Source organism: Bison bison, unplaced genomic scaffold, assembly GCF_000754665.1.
Source record: "Bison bison bison isolate TAMUID 2011002044 unplaced genomic scaffold, Bison_UMD1.0 scf7180017864170, whole genome shotgun sequence".
Lineage (NCBI taxonomy): Eukaryota > Metazoa > Chordata > Mammalia > Artiodactyla > Bovidae > Bison > Bison bison.
Genome location: NW_011494742.1, coordinates 79,910 through 100,867, shown reverse-complemented (window position 1 = coordinate 100,867; position 20,958 = coordinate 79,910). Strand labels below are relative to the sequence as shown.

Genomic DNA, 20,958 nt, shown 5'->3' with positions numbered 1-20,958 from the left:
AAAAATCATACAAAAAGACACACGTATACCAATGTTTATTGCAGTACTACTTATAACAGCCAGAACATGGAAGCAACCTAGATGTCCACTGAGAGATGAATGGATAAGGAAGTCATGGTACATATATACAATGGAATATACTCAGTCATAAAAAGTAATGAATGTGAGTCAGCTGAACTGAGGTGGATGAACCTAGAGCCTGTTACAATAGAGAGTGAAGTAAGTCAGAAAGAGAAAAACAAGTATCATATATTAATGAATATATATGAAATCTAGAAAAATAGTACTGATGAACCTATTTGCAGGGCAGGAATAGAGATGCAGACCTAGAAAATAGACTTGTGGACACAGCAGGGAAAGGAGAGGGCGGGACAAATTGAGAGAGTAGCACTGAAACGCATATATTACCATTTGTAAAATAGATAGCTATATAGTTGTTGTATAACACAGGAAGCTCAGCCAGGGACTTTGTGACAATCTAGAGGCGTGGGTTGGGGGGTAGGAGGGAGGGGATATATGTATACTTATGGCAGATTCACACTGCTGTACGGCAGAAACCAACACAACATTGTAAAGCAATTCTCCTCCAATTAAAAATAAATTTAAAAATATTTTTTTTAATGCACAAAAGGGGATGGAGAGAGGGGAACAAGGATGGGGGCATGGATTATACATGGGAAATGTCCTCTTTCTTCTCTCCCCCTCTTGTATACCCTACATCCCATGTTTTTAAATATTTTTACCTGTCAAACTGCATGAATGAAGAAATAATTATCTTCCCCATTTTGATGATCAAAGACTTCCAAACACCAAATTAATATAGTTCCAGGTGAAAATAGAAGAAACTTAACCTTTTGTTTGCCAGTGCAGTCCCTTGAATATTGGAGGATCATGTTTTCATTCCCTCCCCGAGAATCTGGCCTGGAAATACTAAAAAACGCAGTGCCCTCCAGCGCATATAAGGACAGAGGGCCCAGTCAAGCAACTGAACTCAGAAGCTTTAAGGAAACACTACCCTGGACCATTCTCATGGAAAGTTGAGGAATCACTGAGTTACATTCATTCTTTCTCAACAGTGATTTTCAGAAGCTCTTCGCCTAACAGCGGAGCACTGGATTTTCATGTGACCAGAGCAGAAGTTGGATCATGAGCTAAAAGAAGGGGAAAGGCCAAGAAAGGGGAAACTTAAGAAAACAGAAAAAGAAAGATGGCAAGCTTGACAATTTGCTAAGGATTGATCCTGATAATGACACTGGCTCAAGAGTTAAAGTGCTTTGAGTCTATAGGAGAATTGGGGCAATTCACCTCAAGCAAAAAGAAAGACACAGGGACCATGAGGCAGACAATTTACACACATAAACACACACAATCCAAATGACCAATAAAACAAGAAAATATTCAACCCCACCATTAACCAAAGAGAGAACATTGAAAAGCCCTTTTTCCTATCCAATTGGGAAATTAATCAATACTTTCAGCTGTTGGCAGGGACAAGTGGAGTGGGTGCTCTTCACAGCTGATGTGACTGTGAACTGATGGGTCCTTTTTAGGACACTTTGGGAACGATCATCAAAAGTCTTCACCATATGTACTCTATTTGACCTAGAAATTCCACTTAGGAAATGATCTTAGGGAAAGAATAATTTATCTGTGGCAAGACTTAGATGTACTCTTTGTAATAACAAAAAATCTAGAGGGGGAAGACAATATAAATATCCAACTATAAAGTATCCAATGAATAAATGATGGTATGTATCTCCCTACACCAAAATGCTGCTGCTGCTGCTAAGTCACTTCAGTCGTGTCCGATTCTGTGTGACCCCATAGATGGCCACCCAACAGGCTCCCCCATCCCTGGGATTCTCCAGGCAAGAACACTGGAGTGGGTTGTCATTTCCTTCTCCAATGCATGAAAGTGAAAAGTGAAAGTGAAGTCACTCAGTCGTGTCCAACTCTTAGCGACCCCAGGAACTGCAGCCTACCAAGCTCCTCCGTCCATGGAATTTTCCAGGCAAGAGTACTGGAGTGGGATGCCATTGCCTTCTCCGCACCAAAATGCTACACAGCCCTTATAAGTAGGGATGTTGCTGCTGCTGCTGCTGCTAAGTTGCTTCAGTCGTGTCCGACTCTGTGCTCCCACCAGGCTCCCCTGAACCTGGGATTCTCCAGGCAAGGACACTGGAGTGGGTTGCCATTTCCTTCTCCAATGCGTGAAAGTGAAAAGTGAAAGTGAAGTCGCTCAGTCGTGTCCAACTCTTCTCGACCCCGTGGACTGCAGCCCACCAGGCTCCTCCATCCTTGGGAGTTTCCAGGCAAAAATACTGGAGTGGGTTGCCATTGCCTTCTCCGAGTAGGGATGTTGAGTGACATTTAATGGCTTAGAAATAAACATGCTCTGAAACAGGGGATGTTGTACCAGCACATCCTCTCAAACTATATACACTAAAAAGATCAGAAATAAGTGCTCAAAAATGTCACCAGTGATATTTCTCCAGGAATTATAGGTATTCTTTTTTTCATTTTTGTATGTTTGTATTTTCTAAATTTTCTGCAATGATCAAATTTTTATTTTGTAATAAAAGATGGATAGCATATATTTAAAAAAAAAAAGAATCAACAAAGTTGCAAGTTATTATGATGAGAACTACACAGGAATAGGGCAAATTTTCAAGGTTGGCTGGGAGCTGGGAGATCATCATTAGAATAACAGATATGTTTACATGCCCAGCTGAGTTGCAAAAGCCAGTGGTACTTGGAAACCACCGGGGACATGCTGGATGGAGGAGTGTGTTAGCCTTCTGCTGTTCTACTGACTGACCGTGGGAAACTCACTTCTCTTTCCTTGGCCACCAAGTTCTTTTCCCCTCTGATGTCCCTTGACTCTGTGTAGGCAGGATATAATGATGATGGTACCCACATGTGAGGTCTCCTTTTTTGGAAATGAGGACATATATATGTCAATGATGGTGGGGAGGCAGTCAGGATTTTAGGAGACAAAGGGGTGATAAAATAGGACAGAGAATACAGATGTGTTTTTACACACTTTGTTTCCCTGCCTCCCATTGTTTCTGCAGGGCTAAAATGACTGAACTCACTCTTTGGGCCAGAAATGCACTTGATATAAGTTGCTTCACTTCTCATAAAACCAGAAGGAGTTGGGGAACTCTGGAAGCAGCAAGCTGTGATCCAATCCATCATGCCCTGGCTGGAACTCACCTTCCTCAAGTGTAAGAAGAAAAACTATGGAATAGGAAGCCAGGGAGAGTTGCTTTTGAACTCAGAGGGAACTTTCCATAGGTAGGAGCTGATCGTAGCTGAGTCGGTAAAGAATCTGCCTGCAGTGCAGGAGACCTGGGTTTGATTCCTAGTTTGGGAAGATCCCCTGGAGGAGGAAATGGCAACCCACTCCAGTATTCTTGCCTGGGAAATCCCATGGACAGAGGAGCTTAGTGGGCTATAGTCCATAGGGTTGCAAGTGACTTCTTAGCGACTAAACAAACCACCAAGACCAAGAAAACACAGGGTGCGCTCCGGGCTGTGCCTGTTCCTCCACATGCCTTCAGGGCCTCCTGCGTCTTCCGCTTCTGTGAGCCCCCAGAACTTGCTCTTGAAAGAGTCACAAGGAAGTGCCGGGGCCTCACCTGTGCCCTAGTCAACAAAAAGACCCTGGAGAGGTGGCAAGGAGCGATGGGGCCACCCAGAACAAGGCAGAAGCCTGGGCGAGCCCAGCGCAGGCAGGGAGGGATGGCAGGCAAGTCAGCCTCTGGACACTGACCTCGGGGCATGTCCATGGGGTTGAAGCTGGCCAGCAGGTCACGGCACCACTGGCGATCACCCTCCACTTTGCTCAGCCAGTTGTTGCAGTTGAAGTAGTAACGGAGGTGAGGCCGCTTCACGTCGGTCACAATGACACGGTCCAGGTACCAGCTGGCGTTCAAGCCTGTGTTGTCATGCTCGATCCTGGGCCAGAGGCAGACACCCACACCATCACTGGTAAGACAGAGACAATGCCCCTTCCATACTGAAATCCCCCCAGTGTTTTTTCAAACCAGAGGTTCAACTGTTCTGATTCTGTTATTTCTTTATCTCTGAGGCTTCAGTTTCCTCATCTGAAAAATGGGGATTCCTTGCAAGGTGGGTGTGCTTATTAATGAATGTGGATTGCTACATTGCCCGTAAGGAAATATTGCCTTCCATGGAAAACTGAGGCTCACCAAGGCTTGCAGAAGGACTGTCTGGAGCTTTCCCTCTCACCGTGACTCCCAAAACACACTCAGCTACTCAGTACTACCACCCAGAGGAGCCTGCGTGGCCACATAGACTGGTGTTGCCCCATGGAAACATCACATGAGCTTCATGTGCAAGCCAGAAAGGTAACTTAGGTTTTTTAGTAGCCACACTGAAAACAAAGGGGAGGTGAAGTTAATTTTAATAATATATTTCATTTAATCAATTTATCATTTCAGTGGGTAATCATGTAAACATTTATTGTGATAATACATTTCGTTTAATCCCTTTATCATTTCAGTGGGTAACCATGTAAACATTTGTTAATGAGATATCTTATATTCTTTATCTTGCACTAGTTTTTCAAAGACCTGAAGTGTTTTTGCATCTGGTTTTGCATCTGGTTTGGGCTAGCCATGTTTTAAGTGATCAATACTACGTGGGGCCAGGGGCTACCATAGAGATCCAGAATGTTCAAAATCTGGCCCCTATCATCTTCTTCCACTTCCTGTAGTTCTCTCCATCCTTGCCAGTCTAGTTTTCCTCTTTGAGGCCCAGTTTCTTCCCCAGAACTTGATCCTTGGGTGACCTCACTTTGCACCAAGCATTCCATTACAGTGAGGCCTTACATTTGCAGATCTTAACAGGACAACCACAGCTCAAGACAGCACACACCCCAACAGATGGGGTGTGTGTGTGTGTGTGTGTGTGTGTGTGCGCTCAGTCACTAAATCGTGTCTGACTCTTTGCGACCCCATGGACTGTAGCCTGCCAGGTTCCCTGTCCATGGGACTCTCCAGGCAAGAATATTGGACTGGGTTGCCATGCCCTCCTCCAGGGGATCTACCTGACCCAGGGATCGAACCTGTGTCTCCTGTGTCTCCTACATTGGCAGGCAGGTTCTTTACCACTAGTGCCACCTGGAAAGCCCCTAACACACATGATATACACATAATGCGTGCCTCTGTCTGGCACAGAGCCCAGCATACAGTAGGACTTCAGCTTAGGGGCTGCCTTTCCCACACACTGACACTCTCTTCCCAGCCTTCCCCCATAAGAGCCCCTTTCCTGCTCATAACCCCCTTCCCTTGACACAATCAGTCCCAGAGCCTATTATACATCCTTTATTTTCCCAGGAAAAAGAGTTCACAGCCCTGTATTTCCCAGTGGGAAGAAGAAAAACAAGGAGTGATTGGATGCAGCATTTCACTCCTGTCCAGGCCCTCTAGTCTGGGTACAGTCAGACCATAGGTGACCTTGACAGGCTGACAGATGGGCATGAACTTGATTGGGGATGGGTAGTAGGTGGAGGCAGAGAAGGCAATGGCACCCCACTCCAGTATTCTTGCCTGGAAAATCCCATGGAGGGAGGAGCCTGGTGAGCTACAGTCCATGGGGTTGCGAAGAGTCAGACACAACTGAGCGACTTCACTTTCACTTTTCACTTTTCACTTTCATGCACTGGAGAAGGAAATGGCAACCCACTCCACTGTTCTTGCCTGGAGAATCCCAGGGACGGGGGAGCCTGCTGGGCTGCCATCTATGGGGTCGCACAGAGTTGGACACGACTTACGTGACTCAGCAGCAGCAGCAGCAGCAGCAACAGTAGATGGAGGGGGGCACAAAGGGACAACTGAAGCTCTTGCTCAGCAACCAGGCTGGCAGACTTATCCCTCCCCACACATTCACAGAAATTCCCCCAGAGAACAAAGTCAGGGGAGATCTCTGTCAAAAGGCACCCTGCAATACGGCCTGGCATAGTCAGGGGAGATCTCTGTCAAAAGGCACCCTGCAATATGGCCTGGCATTGCTAACACTCACCGGGGGCTTACTGTGTGCCAGTTATTGTTCTAAACACTGACTCTTGAGTCCTCACTAACCGTGATGCTGCCCTAGGAGCTGGGCACCATTATTACAGATGAGGAAACTGAAGCTTGGAGAGGAAATCTCCCTGAGGTTCCACAGCTGGTAAATGGCAGGGCAGAAATTTGAACCAAGGCAATCTGGATGCAGAGTCTGCTAACCACTGTGCTAGGATTTCTCAGAGCTTATTTCCCCCAAGTGTGTGAAAAATTGTGTCAAGTTGTCATAACCCAAAGAAGTGAATCTCTAATGGGCAAGTTTACAGCACCATGACTCAGGATGGGAGGGGAAGATGTGGTCACCTTTGGCCACCACTCAGATGACACCAGGAAAGCAGTCAACACCCAAGTGTCAATAATTAAAGCAGCTCCTGTTCTACTTGCCTTCATCTCACCCCACCCTGTCAGAGGTCAAACTCTCACCTGATTTTGTAGATGAGGCCCACATTGTTGGTTCTTACTCGGAACACATCAACGTTGGCTTTCTCAAAGGCAGATTCACTCCTGCAATGGTGTGCACAGTTAACACAGATCAGCACTTGGCTCAGAGGCCCAGGAGGAGAGCCAAGGGCTGGCAAATCCTACTTCCTCCACCCTTCCACTCCAGGAAGTGCTACTGGCAGTCAATTCTATTCTGAGATTCCTTTCTGACATGGTTTGGAGAGGTGGAAGGCAAGGATGGTTAGTATTCATTCCTTGCTTTCCCTCCCTGGTTCTCATGGGATCTTTGCTGCATGTCAGTAAGGCAAGGATGGTGAGCAACATTAGCCCCATTTTACAAACAAGTAAATTGCTAGTCTGGTCCCAGGTTCTGGGACCAGAACCTGGCTCTCCAAAGTCATGATCCAATCATCTGTGGTTGCTCTGGGTTGGGAGAGTGGAGGAGGAAGGAAGGTGTGATAATGCCATGGTGCTCTTGGATCTGCAGGCCTCCTGGCCTCTCTTCCCCACCTGCCTTGCTCTTGCTGAGAGAGTTGCAAAGGCAGCCCCAAGTGGATGCAAACCTTGGGTGGTGGTCCACAGTCCTGCCATTCCAACGAGAGAGGAAACACTCAACCCAAACCAGCAATCAGGGACGTGGGGGCAGTGAGGGAATGCATATTTGGCATCCCACAGATGGTGCAAACAGAAGCAAGTACACCTGAGATGTTTCTCAATGAGGTGCCCAAACAAGTCCAGACTTGGGAGCATCCTAGCATCCATCAGCTTAGATACGGGAAGGCTGGAGAACCGAGTCCTCCGGGAGTGGAAGCCGGAATCTCACGTGGACATCTGCTCTGTCTTCTGTGTGGGCCAGGACCCCCTCTGCTTGAGTCCAGGCCTGCTCGCAGCTCTTCCTGCCCCCATGGTGAAGGCCTTGCAGGACTGAGAGCTGTGGACCTCCCTCAGTGCTCCCAGCCAGGGCTCTCGGCAGCAGCACACAGCCCATGGGAAATGAAAACTAAAGAAGACATGCCTTTTTATTGGCCATCACCTGTTTCAAAATAAAAAGGGAGGTGAAGGGCCTTCTCCCCAAGGCAACAAGGCTCAGACTCTCTCAGTAACCAAAGGCTTTTGAGATTCTAGAGACATAGAAGCTGTGGTTCTGCACACAGACCCAGCTGGCAAAAAGTCTGGTCTGGGGAGAAACTGCCTTACGGTGGGCACATTGTGAGACACGGGGCTCAGGGCCCTCCTAAAGCAGTGCAAAGCTCACAAAATCAGGTGAAAATGTACACTGAGGTCACCTTGTCAGGGAGAAGAGCCCAAGGGGTGTACTCTGGGCGCAGGGCTGGAGGAGGAGAGAGAGGTGGGAACTTCTGGGTTGTGCTGGAGTGAAATGGTTCACCCCCAGGCTGGCAGCTTGAACCTGTTAGAATCTCTCCTCCAAGGGTGAATAGCAACACCACCTGCATTCTGTGAACATTGATTCTGGGCATCAGGACTGTGTGAATGAAAAACAAGGAAATAAGAGGTATTTTCTATTTCAGTATATGAGACAAAGAAATTGATTTTGGGAATAGACAGGAGTCTCTACATCATATAAATATCCCATGAAACAGTCACCATGGGAAGTTATATGATGGAATATTAGGCAGCCATCAAAAATTCTATTGTGAAAAATATTTAATGAAACAAAAACAGGTTTATGAAATGGGCATGGAAGGAAGAACAGGTTAAAAATAGAATGTACAAACAGAACAACCAATACATAAGGAACACCAAGTTAATTTAAAAACAATAGAGGGGGAGGATTTATCCAAAACCATTGCATGATAAGACTGTTATGAAGTGTTGGTTACTTATTCTTAACTGTATTTTTTTCAGTTTCCTGAAGGGAGCACGTCTTGTTTTCACAATTATGAAAAAAGCACAGTCCCTATTTTAGCAGCCCCACTCTATCCAGCCTGCAGCTGCCCGTGGTAAATTCTTTGGAATGAATTTGAAGACCGCCAAGTGGCATCTGCTAAGGGTACATGCAATTTGGGGAACAACCAGTGCCTTTAGTAGGGGAAGAGGAAGGTGATTTGGAAAGAAAGTGGCTGGCTCTCCGGGGTGCTTCTCACAAGTGTTCCAGCTCCAGCAGCTGCGTCCAGCACAGAGCACTCTGCGTCTCCGGAGAGGGCTGCGCATACAACCAGGTGGAAGGTGGAGTCGTACTTTCCAGCATGTGTGTACTTTTCCATGCTGCTTTACAGTCTCTCAAAAGACAAAATTTAAAAACCGAGATAGAAGAAGGGAAACAGGAGAGAGACATCTGCCGGGGTGGGCAGAGGGCGCACTCCTCGCTGTCTCTGGACCACACTGGAGCATCCAGGGCATGTGATGTGAGGCACATCATTGTGGTTACAGAACGGAGACCAGCATCCTGGCAGACAGGAGCAAGGCCTTCTGGGGAATTCCCTGGCTGTTCAGCAGCTGGGACTCTGCACTTTCACTGCAAGGGGGGCCTGGATTCAATCTCTGGTTAGGAAACTAAGATTTTGCAAGCCACACAGTGCAGCCAAGGAGGAAAAAAAAGAGCAAGGCCTTCTGTATTGCCAGGATCTCTGTTCAGAGGAGGGGAAACAGAGGGCTGTAGGACTGTAGAGACTGAGCTACATGGACTCTCTCCTCTCAGGGAGGGTCCAGGACAATCCCAGATGAGCCCCAACCCCAACCCACTCAGGGTCAGTCTCCAAATCCCCCGCTTCCAGTCAGTCAGAAATCTGACTGAAGGTGGAGGGGAAACAGCAAAGGGCAGAGGGTCCCTGGTCAAAGGAAACATCACAAACAATAGAGACCTCTTCACATTTCCTGCGGGAGATGGCATGTTCTCCACGGTTGCTGGTCAATCAACACAGCCCCCCACCTGCGCCTGCTGTTCTGCAGGGAACCCACCCTCTCCAGGCGCTCACAGGGCATTTTAGCTAACTGCCGGGCAGGCTAAGATGCCAGGATTCTCCCACACTCTTGGGTGGTGAATTCTTAACAAGAGAACCGTGTTCCAGAAGATACATGAGATTTCCATCCTTTTGCCATATCCTGAACATGGGACCCAGTGCTGGGGGGTGGTCCTGGGTCACAGAGAATGGGGCTTCCTCTGGGATCCAGAGCTGCCGTCACTTTACTGGTGTGGAGGGAGGGGCAGATGTCAGCTAGTAGGGGAATGGAAGTGAGCGTGTCACACTCTTGGCTGACTATGAGAGGGTCTGATGTGTGCCGAGGAATTTAGACCCCAGACCGTGAGGGTGAGAACAATTAGCACGTTAACATCCGGCAGCAAGGTTCTTCTGGCGGCAGGAATTACTTTGTACCGGAGATGAAAACATCCTGATAAGCCACAAGAGGGTAGAAGGTAAGGCCTGGGGCAGAAGAGGAAAGCCGAAGGAAAGAGCAGAATTGAGGAGAGAGAGAGGAGGCTGAGCGAGAAGTGGGCGGGGTGAGGGATGCGGACAGAGGCTGCAGAGAAAGGGTTCGAGGAGAAATTCCAGGAAGGGTGGTGGCTTAATTTTAAAGCTGGGGGGAGGGTCTATCTAACATTCTAAGTTGTTTATGTTGCCTCCACGTGAACTCTCATGCCCCGAGCTATCAGTGAAGTCTGATGCACCCCAAGATGCCTTATGAAGTGAAGTGAAATGAAAGTGGCTCAGCTGTGTCTGACTCTTTGTGACCCCATGGACTATACAGTCCATGGACTTCTCCAGGCCAGAATACTGGAGTGGGTAGCCTTTCCCTTCTCCAGGGGATCTTCCTGACCCAGGAACTGAACCGGGGTCTCCTGCACTGCAGGCAGATTCTTCACCACCTGAGCGATCAGGGAAGCCTCGTACTTTGTCTGTGTGCATGTGCATATGAGTGCACGTTCGTGTGTGTGCTTGTGGGTGTAAAACAAGGAAAAAGAGCTCCGTTCCAGGTGACAAGTGGGTGTGGAGGTGGGTTTTGGGTGACACGGTGTGGAGAGGAGAGACTAGCACTGGACACTGAGGGGAGAGGGTTTTGAGACCAGCAGGCATTCTGATCCAGACCCTAGGGATGGTGGGGGGGCGGGCGAGCCGGGCGGGACTTAGCTGCACCTGCACCTCTCCGAGCTTGGACCTCTCAGCCCCCTGCATCTGGGTCGCGTGGCAACCTGCACTTCCTCAGAAAGCAACGCTCCCACCTGGACTTGAGCTCTCCATCTTGAATCAGAGGGTTTCAGATGGTGAGGATTGTGTCTTTGCAATTTTCTTTGTAGACAGGATTTCAGGTCTTGCAAACTCTGAAAGCAGCCTTGCAAAGCAGCCAGGCTCTAGTCTCCTACTTGCCCGTTTATCCTGCTCACTATGGTCAGATTCATCCTCCTTGGCTGCGGAATCCGTCAAATCTCCACTAATTGACTTTCAGGCAAGGCCGTCTGCGTCTAGCCCTCCCCTGCCTTTCCTAGCTCCTTCCTCTCTGCCCCTCCATGCAGCCCCCACTGGCCTGCGGTGCCCCTTGTGGCAAGCTGTCCCCCGTCATCTAAAGTACCCTCTTTCTGATCCTTTCTTATCAGAGTCCTTTTCACCTCTCGAGGTCCAGATTACATGTCCTTCCCTGTAAAGTCCTAATCTAGCCACACTGATACCAAATCATTGAGGGAGCTCTCTTTGCAAAGAATGGGATAGACGCTGGAGGTACAAGGCAGATCTCCCATCATCCTCTGGTTCCACTAGCATCTCTCTAGGCGTCACCTCTCTAGTCTCTCCAAGGACAAACAGCTGATGCTGCAAACATGCCTGTATATCAGAAACCACCCACTTCCCATGAGCTCCTGAAGAACCCTCTGCCCCAGCCGGATTGGGGCTTTGGTCTAATCTCTGCCCCCAGTGCCCAGCCTGAGGCAGAACACAGACACAGGAGAGCCCCCCATCAGCAGACCCACAGAGTAATGGGGGGACATTGATTCCTACGTGCAGGGCTATCCCAGAAAAGCTGGCTGCCTTCCTGCAGTTTCAGCACTGCCTGGTGCCCTGCCGGCATGATGCAGTCTGTCTTCCCCATTGAGAAGGAAAGCTGGAACTCAGATTCCCAGGGAGAGGGGACTCAGTGATGAACCTTCACACAGGGCTATAAAAGCTGACTCCAGGGACCTTCCTGAGAGGGCATTTTGACAAAGGAAAAAGGTGAGAGGGGCGAGTCTAAGGATGCAGAAGCAGAGAGGAGGAAAGATGGTGAGGAACCACCACAAAAGGGGGCTGATTGTCTTTGTTTAGAAGAAGACAGGCTGGGGACTCTGGAAGCCAAGCTAGCCCACTCCCCATGGCCCAGCAGCTTCTCTCTAGAGGGCTGCGCTCCAGGAGGACACACGGCAAAAAGGATGGAATTTCCATGTATTCTCTTTACCGTGCCCACAGCACTGGAGCAAAGGGCTTCCACAAGCGAGCCACTCATCAAGGTAAGCAGTACAAGGAGGCGGGTACCCTGTTCTGTGGAAAATGGACAAAACAGGACGTTATGCCTGCCTCAGCACAGTCGCGTTTACACCCAGGTCAGCCTTCAGGGCGAACGTGTTCTGCTGGACCTGGTCGTTCTGCTAAGTACAGAGTCTACGGATGTCCTGGCCTGTGGAGCCCACCCTTCTCTCGCTTCCCCCGCCACACCTGGAAGTGTGGAGCCACGAAGCCCAGAGATCACACCCTGGAGCCCCAGGAGAACTGTGGGCGGAGACTCCTGCATACCCTCCAGGGCCACGAGGTCATGTACTCAAGGGAACGTCTGCATCAGGACCCTGGGGTTCGAGGACCAGCTTTACCGTCAAAAGCTCCATGATCCAGAGCCGCTCACCTCTCTCCTCTAGACCCCAGATTTCCCAAGAGCAGGTTGGAATAGATTTAGTGATTTTTACATCTTCCTTGGCTATAGAATCCTTGGAGCAAATAGAATCTGACTGAGAAACTCAGCAGGTAAGACAAGTATAAGCCAAGCTGCTCCAAAGAAAGGGAGGATAGGGTATTGGGAGCCCCAAACCAGCTCGCCAGTCCCCTGCTCCACTTAGCACAGGGTGGAAACCAGTTGCCTAGGTAAGGCCCCGGCCATCTCTGGAATTCCATGATTCCACTCTAATATTGCCACGTGTAGTAACCCTGTGTGCCCCTGCGTGGTGTTGGGGGAGGAGGGAATCAGCCTCTGCTCTCAGTGGGCCACAATGACATGGAGGACACAAGCACACACTCACACACACACATTTATACAAACACACGCACTGACTTGAGTGTGCATTAGTGGACAAGTAGGTTTGATATGACATTGGTCCTGGGTGAGACATAGGTGCAGAGCATTTAAGATCATGCACAACCTTCACGCATGATCCACATGCATGACCTTCTCTTCTCTTCCAAAAAGTCCTATGAGTTTGGTAAAAGGTGATTATCACTTGCGGATGATATACGAGGAAGTCAAGGCTTTGGGTGCAAAGATATTTGGCCAAAGTTATATGGCAACTAAATGGTAAAGTTGGACCTACACCTCATTTATTGCCTGAGTATTTATTCTCCCACATAAAAGTACAGCTGATATGAATACTTGGAATTCTGGGGTCCAAAGTAAACATGACTATACATACAAAAATCAACAGAGAAGCTTCTCTGGTTGAGACCTGGCTGGCATGTGGCCTGTCGTTAGTAAGGCCCATGCCACTTCATATACCTGTGGACACATGTGTCTTCCCTCATGGGCTCCAGGACTGCATCAACCCCCAGTACCAGCCCAGGACCCTACCAAGGCTGAGTCAGTACTCACTTGCTGGTGAGATGGAGCTTGGGAGAGAGCCCGTTCTCTCCAAAAATGGTGATGAAGACATTGGCATCTGTCCCCGCACCACGAACGTCCCCCGTGGCTGTGACCACCTCGTACACTGGAGGAGGAAAGGAGATGTTGGGGGCAGACTCAGAAGAGAACCCTGAATCCTACGTGGGCTCAGAGAAGCCTGGCTCCTGCTAACTCCACCAGGGATACCCAGCACAAAGGACTCTTGGAACGCTTGCTGCAACCCTCAAGACTCTAAGCCAGGATCAGACCCACATCGAGTCCTGCCATGAGACCACAGTCTCCCACTTACTGTTGCATGCTCATTTTACAGGTGAGGAACCTGCAGGCAAAAGGACAAGCCCAGGTCACACACTACACAATGCCAACACCAGAGCCCAGCCCCAGGCTCCCAAAGCCCATCTGTGATCTTTCCAGGACAGTACATGGATGCCCTCCTAGCCAAGATCTTCTTCAGAGCCTGTGCCTGGTTCTCACCTTCCTCTCTGCCCTCCACACAAGGCTGCCTCGCAGTCCTCACTTCCTGTGGCATTGCCTGGGCATTGCCATGGTGATCTCAGGATGACCCATCCTATGGATGGGGGAAGCAGAATTGCCAATGAGTCCCTTTAGGCACAGGCACTGATGTCTCCTCTCTTTGTGCCCTTGAAGTTTGTTCTCTTTGCTGTTGATGTGGTTTCTTTTGATGCCCTTGGTTCTGATGAAAGTCCCCGTGAGGAGGAGAAAGGAAGCAGTGCATTTGTGTGACTCCCTGTCTCTTCTGATAACCAAAGCCTTCACTCTTCACAGTCTACACCACAGGGATTTGATCTGCAAACGGCTCCTACAACCCTCCCCGAGATAACTCCAGGACCTGAAGTGTTGCCCATATGGTTTGCACTTATGCAAGGATGTTTTCAAACTGAGTCAATAGGAAAATGAGAACACAGTGGAAATTCCAGAACCACACCACATGAGAGAAGACATAAAGGCCTCTAGCTGCCTGGTTTAGAGAAAGGAGCACAGCCAAAATAAATACACAAATAAAAATTTTAAAAACATAAAAAATTAAGCCATCATGAAGATGAAAAGGCAAGCCATAGACTAGAAGATATTTGGAATTCACACACAGGCATACCACGATAATACCTTGTTTTTATCATAATTTGCTTTATTGTGCTTTACAGATATTTTGTTTCTTACAAATGGAAGTTTTGTGGCAACCCTGTGTCAAGCAAGTCTGTTGGCACCATTTTTCCAACAGCATTTGCTCACTCTTGTCTCTGTATCACATTTTGGTAATTCTAAAAATATTTCAAACGTTTTTCATTATTATCATATTTGTTATGATAATCTATGATCAGCAATCTCTGATGTTACTATTGTAAAAAGATTATGACTTGCCAAAGACTCAGATGGCTAGCAATTTTTTTAGCAAAATGTATTTCTAAACTAAGATATGAGCAATTTTTTTAGACATAACACTATTATACACTTAACAGACTATACAGTGGTAAACATAACTTATAGGCACTGGGAAACCAAAAACTTGGTGTGGCTTGTTTTATTGTGATATTTGCTTCATTGCTGGGCTCTGAAATCAAATCCACAATATCTCTGAAGTCTACCTGTAGCCAACACAGAACAGATGTTCAGAAGATGTAAAGAATTACACAAATTAATAAAAAAAAGAAAGACCACATGATTGTTCTAATGGGCAATAATTTGTTTTAAAAGTAAACATACACTTACCATAAGACCCAGAAATTCACCTTTTAAATATTTACCCAAGAGAAATAAGAACATGGCCATACAAAGACCTGCACACAAATGTTCACAGCAAGTATATGAATAATAAGCCCACACTAGAAACAACCCAAGTGCAGCCAAGAGTGAATGGATTTTTAAAATGTGGTGTATCTCTACAGTGGAATCCCACTCTGTGATGGTAATAAAAAGGAATGAACAGCTGACATACGCAATGCCAATGAATCCCAAGCACATAACGCTGAGCAAAAGAAATCAGACAAACATTACTACACAGTAAGTAACGCCAGTTATGTGAACTCTAATCTGTTCTAACAGAAAGCAGATCTTGGTTGTCTAGGGTTGAAGTTAGGGGGAATTGCCTAGGAAGGGGCACATGGAACTTTTGTGGGATAATTTAAATACCCTGTATATGAATGTTGCAAGAGGTTACAGGGATGTATACATTTGTCAATATGCATCAAACAACACAAGTAAAGTAGATTCATTTTATTGATAATTATGTCTCAATAAAGTTGAAAAATGGACAAAATACTTAAATAGGCATGTCATAAATGAGGATATCCAAATGGAAAAAGACTCAACGTCATTATTCATAAGGGAAATGCAAATTAAAATACAATGAGACACTATCATATATGCACCAGAATGCCTAAAATTAAAAGGATGGACAAATACTCAGTATTTTCAAGAATGTGGAGCCATTGGCACTCTGCATTACTGGTGGTGGTGGTGGTTTAGTCACTAAGTCGTGTCCAACTCTTGCAACCCCATGGACTGGAGCCCTCCAGGTTCCTCTGTCCATGGGATTTTCCAGGCAAGAATACTGGAGTGGGCTGCCATTTCAGCACATCTTCCTGACCCAGGAATCAAAACTAGGTCTACTGCATTGCAGGCAATCTCCTGCATTGCAAGCGATTCTTTACCACTAGGCCACCAGGGAAGCCCCATACATTGACGCTGAGAGTGTAAATTGATACAAGCCCTGGTAACTAAACATAAGCCCACCTTATGACTCAGTGATTCTACTTCCAGTTATAAATCCAAGAGAAATGAGTGCATGTGTTCATCTAAAGATGTGTACAAGATCTGTATCATCTTTATCCGTAATAACTAAAAAACGCCCAAGGCCATCAAAATAGAATGGTTAGACAAAGGGTGATATATCCATAGAATGCAATAATACACAGATAATAAAAATGAACAAACTATGTAACAATACACAGATAATAAAAATGAACAAACTACGTAACAATACACAGATAATAAAAATGAACAAACTACGTAACAAGTCACAACGCAGGTAAATCTCTTGGATATAATGTTGAGTGAAACAGAAGCTAGACACACAAAAAAGGGCTTTATAATTCAATTTATAGGAAGTTCAAGAGCAAAAACCGAAAGTGTGGTGATAGAATTAGGAGGGCTATTACCTCTGAGAAGGAGAGTGAAGGAACTTTCTGGAGGTTAGAAATGTTCCATGTCCTGTTCTCAGTGGTGGTTACACAAGCATGCACCTTTGTAAAAACTCAACATGCTGTACTTTTATGAGTTTTGTGCTATATATAACAATATATATATATAATATTCTAAGCGTGTTTGTGCGTGCTCAGCCAAAGTCCAACTCTTTGCGACCCTAGGGGCTATAGCTTCCTAAACTCCTCTGTCCATGGGATTTTCCAGGCAAAGAATACTGGAGTGGATTGCCATTTCCTTCTCCAGGGAATCTTCCTGACTCAGGGATTGAACCCACGTCTCCTGAGGCTCCTGCATTGGCAAACAGATTCTTTACCATTGACACTGAGCCATCTGGGAAGCCCATATGTGTGTGTGTTTCCTCAATTTAAAAATTTTAATTTAAAAGTTTTTCAAACAGCTGAAGAACTGTCTTAGAGAAGACAAATATCTCATGGAAAACACAAAATTCTGTTTGGTGCAGAGGATCCCAAACAGTAAAATCCCCTGATCAGCACAAAGAAGAACTGTCAACAGCAAGTAGGCTTCTCCTAGCAGAGAGCATGACAAATGGAAGATGCTCAATAAATAATTACACGGATGAATGAATGGAAAGACAAATTAATGAGTGAAACAATCAATGAAATGAGTGTGGACTATGAAATAAATTGACCAGTATGTAATCTCAATTCTACCATCACTGCCTCTATGATTTCAAACAAATTTCTTACTGAGCTTCATTTTCCTCATCCCTGAAGTAGAGATAAAGTCTTCTCTGAAGGATGATTATAAGGATTAAACCAAATAAAACAGTCTTCAACTTTCATAGTCATTGACCTAGCCTATTTCCACTTCTGGGAATTTATCTTACAGATACTCCATCAGTTGGATGAAATATATGCATTCCATAAGTGATAAACTGTTACCATCATCCCATCACCATCATCACCATCATCATCTCTAGTGTTGTCATCAACGACATTAATATTGTCTTCAACATGACTATCTTCATTTTCATTAATAACATCCCCAAGAAGGCCACCTTGGGAAATTATATTCCCATAGATGCTGGGCAGCCCCTGTCTGAGACACAGGAGAGAAAAAGGGCCCCAGGGCTGGAAGCTTGGGCAAGACATCCTCTGAGGTCTCTTTGAAACCCGGGTTCTGGAGGAGTCACTCTCTTGTCCTCATGGGCCCTGTGTAGGTCAGGGGGTAGACCAATGCACCAGGTCGGCCTGTACCCTCAGAGCATCAAGAGGGCTACTCACCTTCCTCTGGCTGTTGGTGAACTCCAGCGTAGCCTGGAGGCGACCCAAGGAACAGAGAAGGAAACCTAGGCCTTTCTCCTCCTCCTTACTCTTCTTCCCCATCACACTCAGCAAGGTTCTCCACGTGACGGAAGAACCCAGTGCTCAAAGGGCGTAGGTGACACCCTGTTCTAAAGCTGAGAGGGTAACCACGACAGAGCAGGCAAAGCTCAGAATGTGACTACGGTCAGAACCATCCACATTCATCATTCCATCCTGTGGCTGACTGCAGAGTCAGTAGGTCCATGCCTCTTAGGAATGTCACGGGGGCACTCCCCTTGGCTTGCTCTTCTCCAGCTATTTTTAGCACAGTCAAGATGGGGCAGTACAAGGGCAAGGACCAGCCAAACCAGCAAGATTCAAATCCTAACTCTGCTACTTAATAGATTTGTGATCTCAGGCACATAATTTAGCTTCCTTGTGCCTCACTTGACGCATCTGAAAAAGAAGATTTTGAGAATCCAACCCACATCACTGAGTTGTTGTGAAGATGAAACCAATCCACTGAGTAAAGTGCTCAGCGTGGTGCCTGATGCTTTAAATCCATGATTCTATTGAATAGCATCCTGACCGGAAGTGGGAACTTGGGAACGGTTGAAGCTCTTGTCTTTCCTGTCTGTGACCTTGTTGAAATCACTTCCGTTCTCGGAGCCTCTGTCCTTAACCTGAGACTAATCACACCTGTCTGGACTGTACTCGGGGATCTTGAGGATTAAAAGTGAGAATGGAAGTGAAAATGCTTTGAGAAGGATAAAGAGAAGGATAAAGCTGTGAGTCACACTGAGGCAGGCAGAGCCCATGAACAGAAGTGGACATTGTGGCAGCTATGAAAGGTTCTCGAATGTTCTCGCCAGCAGTCGTGCTGGCCAGGGTGAATCACCCCAAAGCTGAGAGTACTTATCAAGAGTGCTGCCCTAACACCTAGCCTCAATGCCCCTCCCTGCCACTGGACCACACGTCCTGAGAAAAGGCGGCAACACTTCACTCATTCTAAGCCCCTCATCCCTCCCCACAACCCCTGCCTCCACCCCAGCAGATACCTGGGACATGGAGCCAGGAAAGGGGCCCCAGGAGAGCCACAGACTTCACGGTGCCACAGCGGTGACCTCCTTCTCTGAGCTTGGGTCTGCACTGGGAGTGGGGTGAGGAGTCAGGACAAAGAAAGGAGGGCCCCACCCACACAGAGATCAGGTTTGGCTGGGGAACAAGCCCTACAGATGGAGTATAATCAAGGAACTCCCAGCGGACGGGGATTAAGGAGGAGCAGAAGCCCATGGCGGGCACAAACCACACATTCAGTACTTCTTTGGTGAATGAATGGGTGAATCTGGTGCTTACAGGGGGAAGTGAGCCAGTTTAGAGGGAGCACTGAGAAGTTAATGTCTTCAGAGATCAGGTAGACAGCACTGATGCGTGAAACCCAGGTGGCACAATGGTAAAACAAAATCTGCTTGCCAATGCAAGAGATGCAAGAGATGTGGGTTCCATCCCTGGGTCAGGAATATCTCCTGGAGAAGGAAATGGAGCCCACTCCAACATTCTTGCCTAGAACATTCCATGGACAGAGGAGCCTGGCAAGCTACAGACCATGGGGTTGCAAAAAGTCAGACAATGTCTGAGCGAACACACACACATGAGTGATAAATCCACTGCCTAATAGGCGTTCACAGTCAAACATTTTTTTAAATTGTAAAAGCAAAGCAAAAAAAAAACCAAAACACCAAAGCAAACAAAAGCCCCCTTTGAGCCAAAACTGGCTCCTGGGTCCCTAGTTCACCCCTTCTCTGGTTTACTTGACATGAAGGTAGAGTATTTCCAAGCAGCTGCCATGCACCCCAGAGGAAAGGAAGACTAAAAGGCCAGGGCCCAGGTCCAAAGCTCCAACTGCCCTCCCCGAGTGGACCACAGCATCGCCTTGCAAAGCCCCAGGGCCCTCTCTCTGTCGGCCACGGCGGGCAGCAGCGCCGAGCCCCTGCTGAGCATGTGATGAGCGCCCAGGTCTCCTTCCACAGGCCTTTCACAGCCTCATGCAGGCCGCCTGTCAGAGAGCAGGCTGGAGGTACAGGAGCTGGAGAGGGTGGGCACTTCTGTTCCAGTCTGTTTTGTGCCACTGCGACTCTGTGGCCCTCAGTACAGTGGGGCCCTCGTGTACCCCCAAGAGGATGCAGTACAGACCCAACAGGATAGTCCACAGGAAAGGGGTCGAGGCGGAACCTTAAACTCCCCTCTCAAAGCGAGGGACGGGATCGGATGGTCCCCCCACCCTGCAGCCAGGACCCGGCAGACCTTTGGCCTTGTAGTAATCGTGCTCCAGCTCCTCCTCGTCTTCTCCTGAGGCGTAGTTCAGCAGCTCCTGCTCATACAGGGCTAGGAAGTCAATGTCTTTCTTTCTCCTCTTTTTCTTCTGGGGCATCATTGTGCTGGCTTCCCCTTCCTGGCCCTCACTGGCTCAGCGTTCCCACTCCTTGGCCCCTTCCAGGACCCCCCTCTCCTTGCGCTCCTGCACACACGTTCGGGTGGATCAAAGCCCACACTTGTCCAGAGCCCTCCCGCTCCGTTCTCCTCACTGGCCCCTGAGCAGGACCCCGGGGCTTTACCCCAGCCTTTCCTGCCCCTGGCCCCTGTCTCTGGCTCCCTCTCCCCCGCCACCTCCTTTGCACCTGCCGTGGGCTCTCCTTGGGCCTCATGACTTATTCATGGGGACCGAGGACAGGCTATCCTCCTTACCCCTCCCCTCCCACCCACCCCCTTCTCATCCTTTCATGGAGAATCAGGTGACATGAGCCCTTGGCATCTGTTTCCTACCTGGCCTCACAGCAAGGCCCCCCCACCCCAGGGACAGGTGGGGCCTCCCCCCTAAAGATAAACCAGTCTCGCAGCCTCGAGGGCCGTGAAAGCGTGCCCCCAGGACCTGGGGCCTTCCTGAGGCACGCAGGGCTCCAAATTAGCTGGGCCCCCGGACACAGAGGACTCAGTTTCTCTCTATTATTTATGACCTCTGCTCATCTTACAAGGCAGACAGGTTCTAACTGGGTCCTTCTCAACCTCTCTGCTTTCATCTCCTTTAGACTCCAGAAGTGGCCGTTCAGCCAGGAGGGACCTGCTGCTCTGACGAA

The 20,958-nt window shown here is 47.8% G+C and overlaps 1 protein-coding gene across 1 annotated transcript in view; it reads right to left on the bottom strand.

The window, feature by feature from the left end:
* LOXHD1 (lipoxygenase homology domains 1) overlaps positions 1-20,258 on the bottom strand; it is a 209,124-nt gene extending 188,866 nt beyond the window's left edge. Inside the window, 4 exon segments of the mRNA XM_010842013.1 lie at positions 3,776-3,960; positions 6,513-6,593; positions 13,308-13,422; positions 20,129-20,258. Coding sequence (XP_010840315.1) covers positions 3,776-3,960; positions 6,513-6,593; positions 13,308-13,422; positions 20,129-20,258 — 511 coding nt within the window.
* Positions 20,259-20,958: the final 700 nt, after the last annotated feature.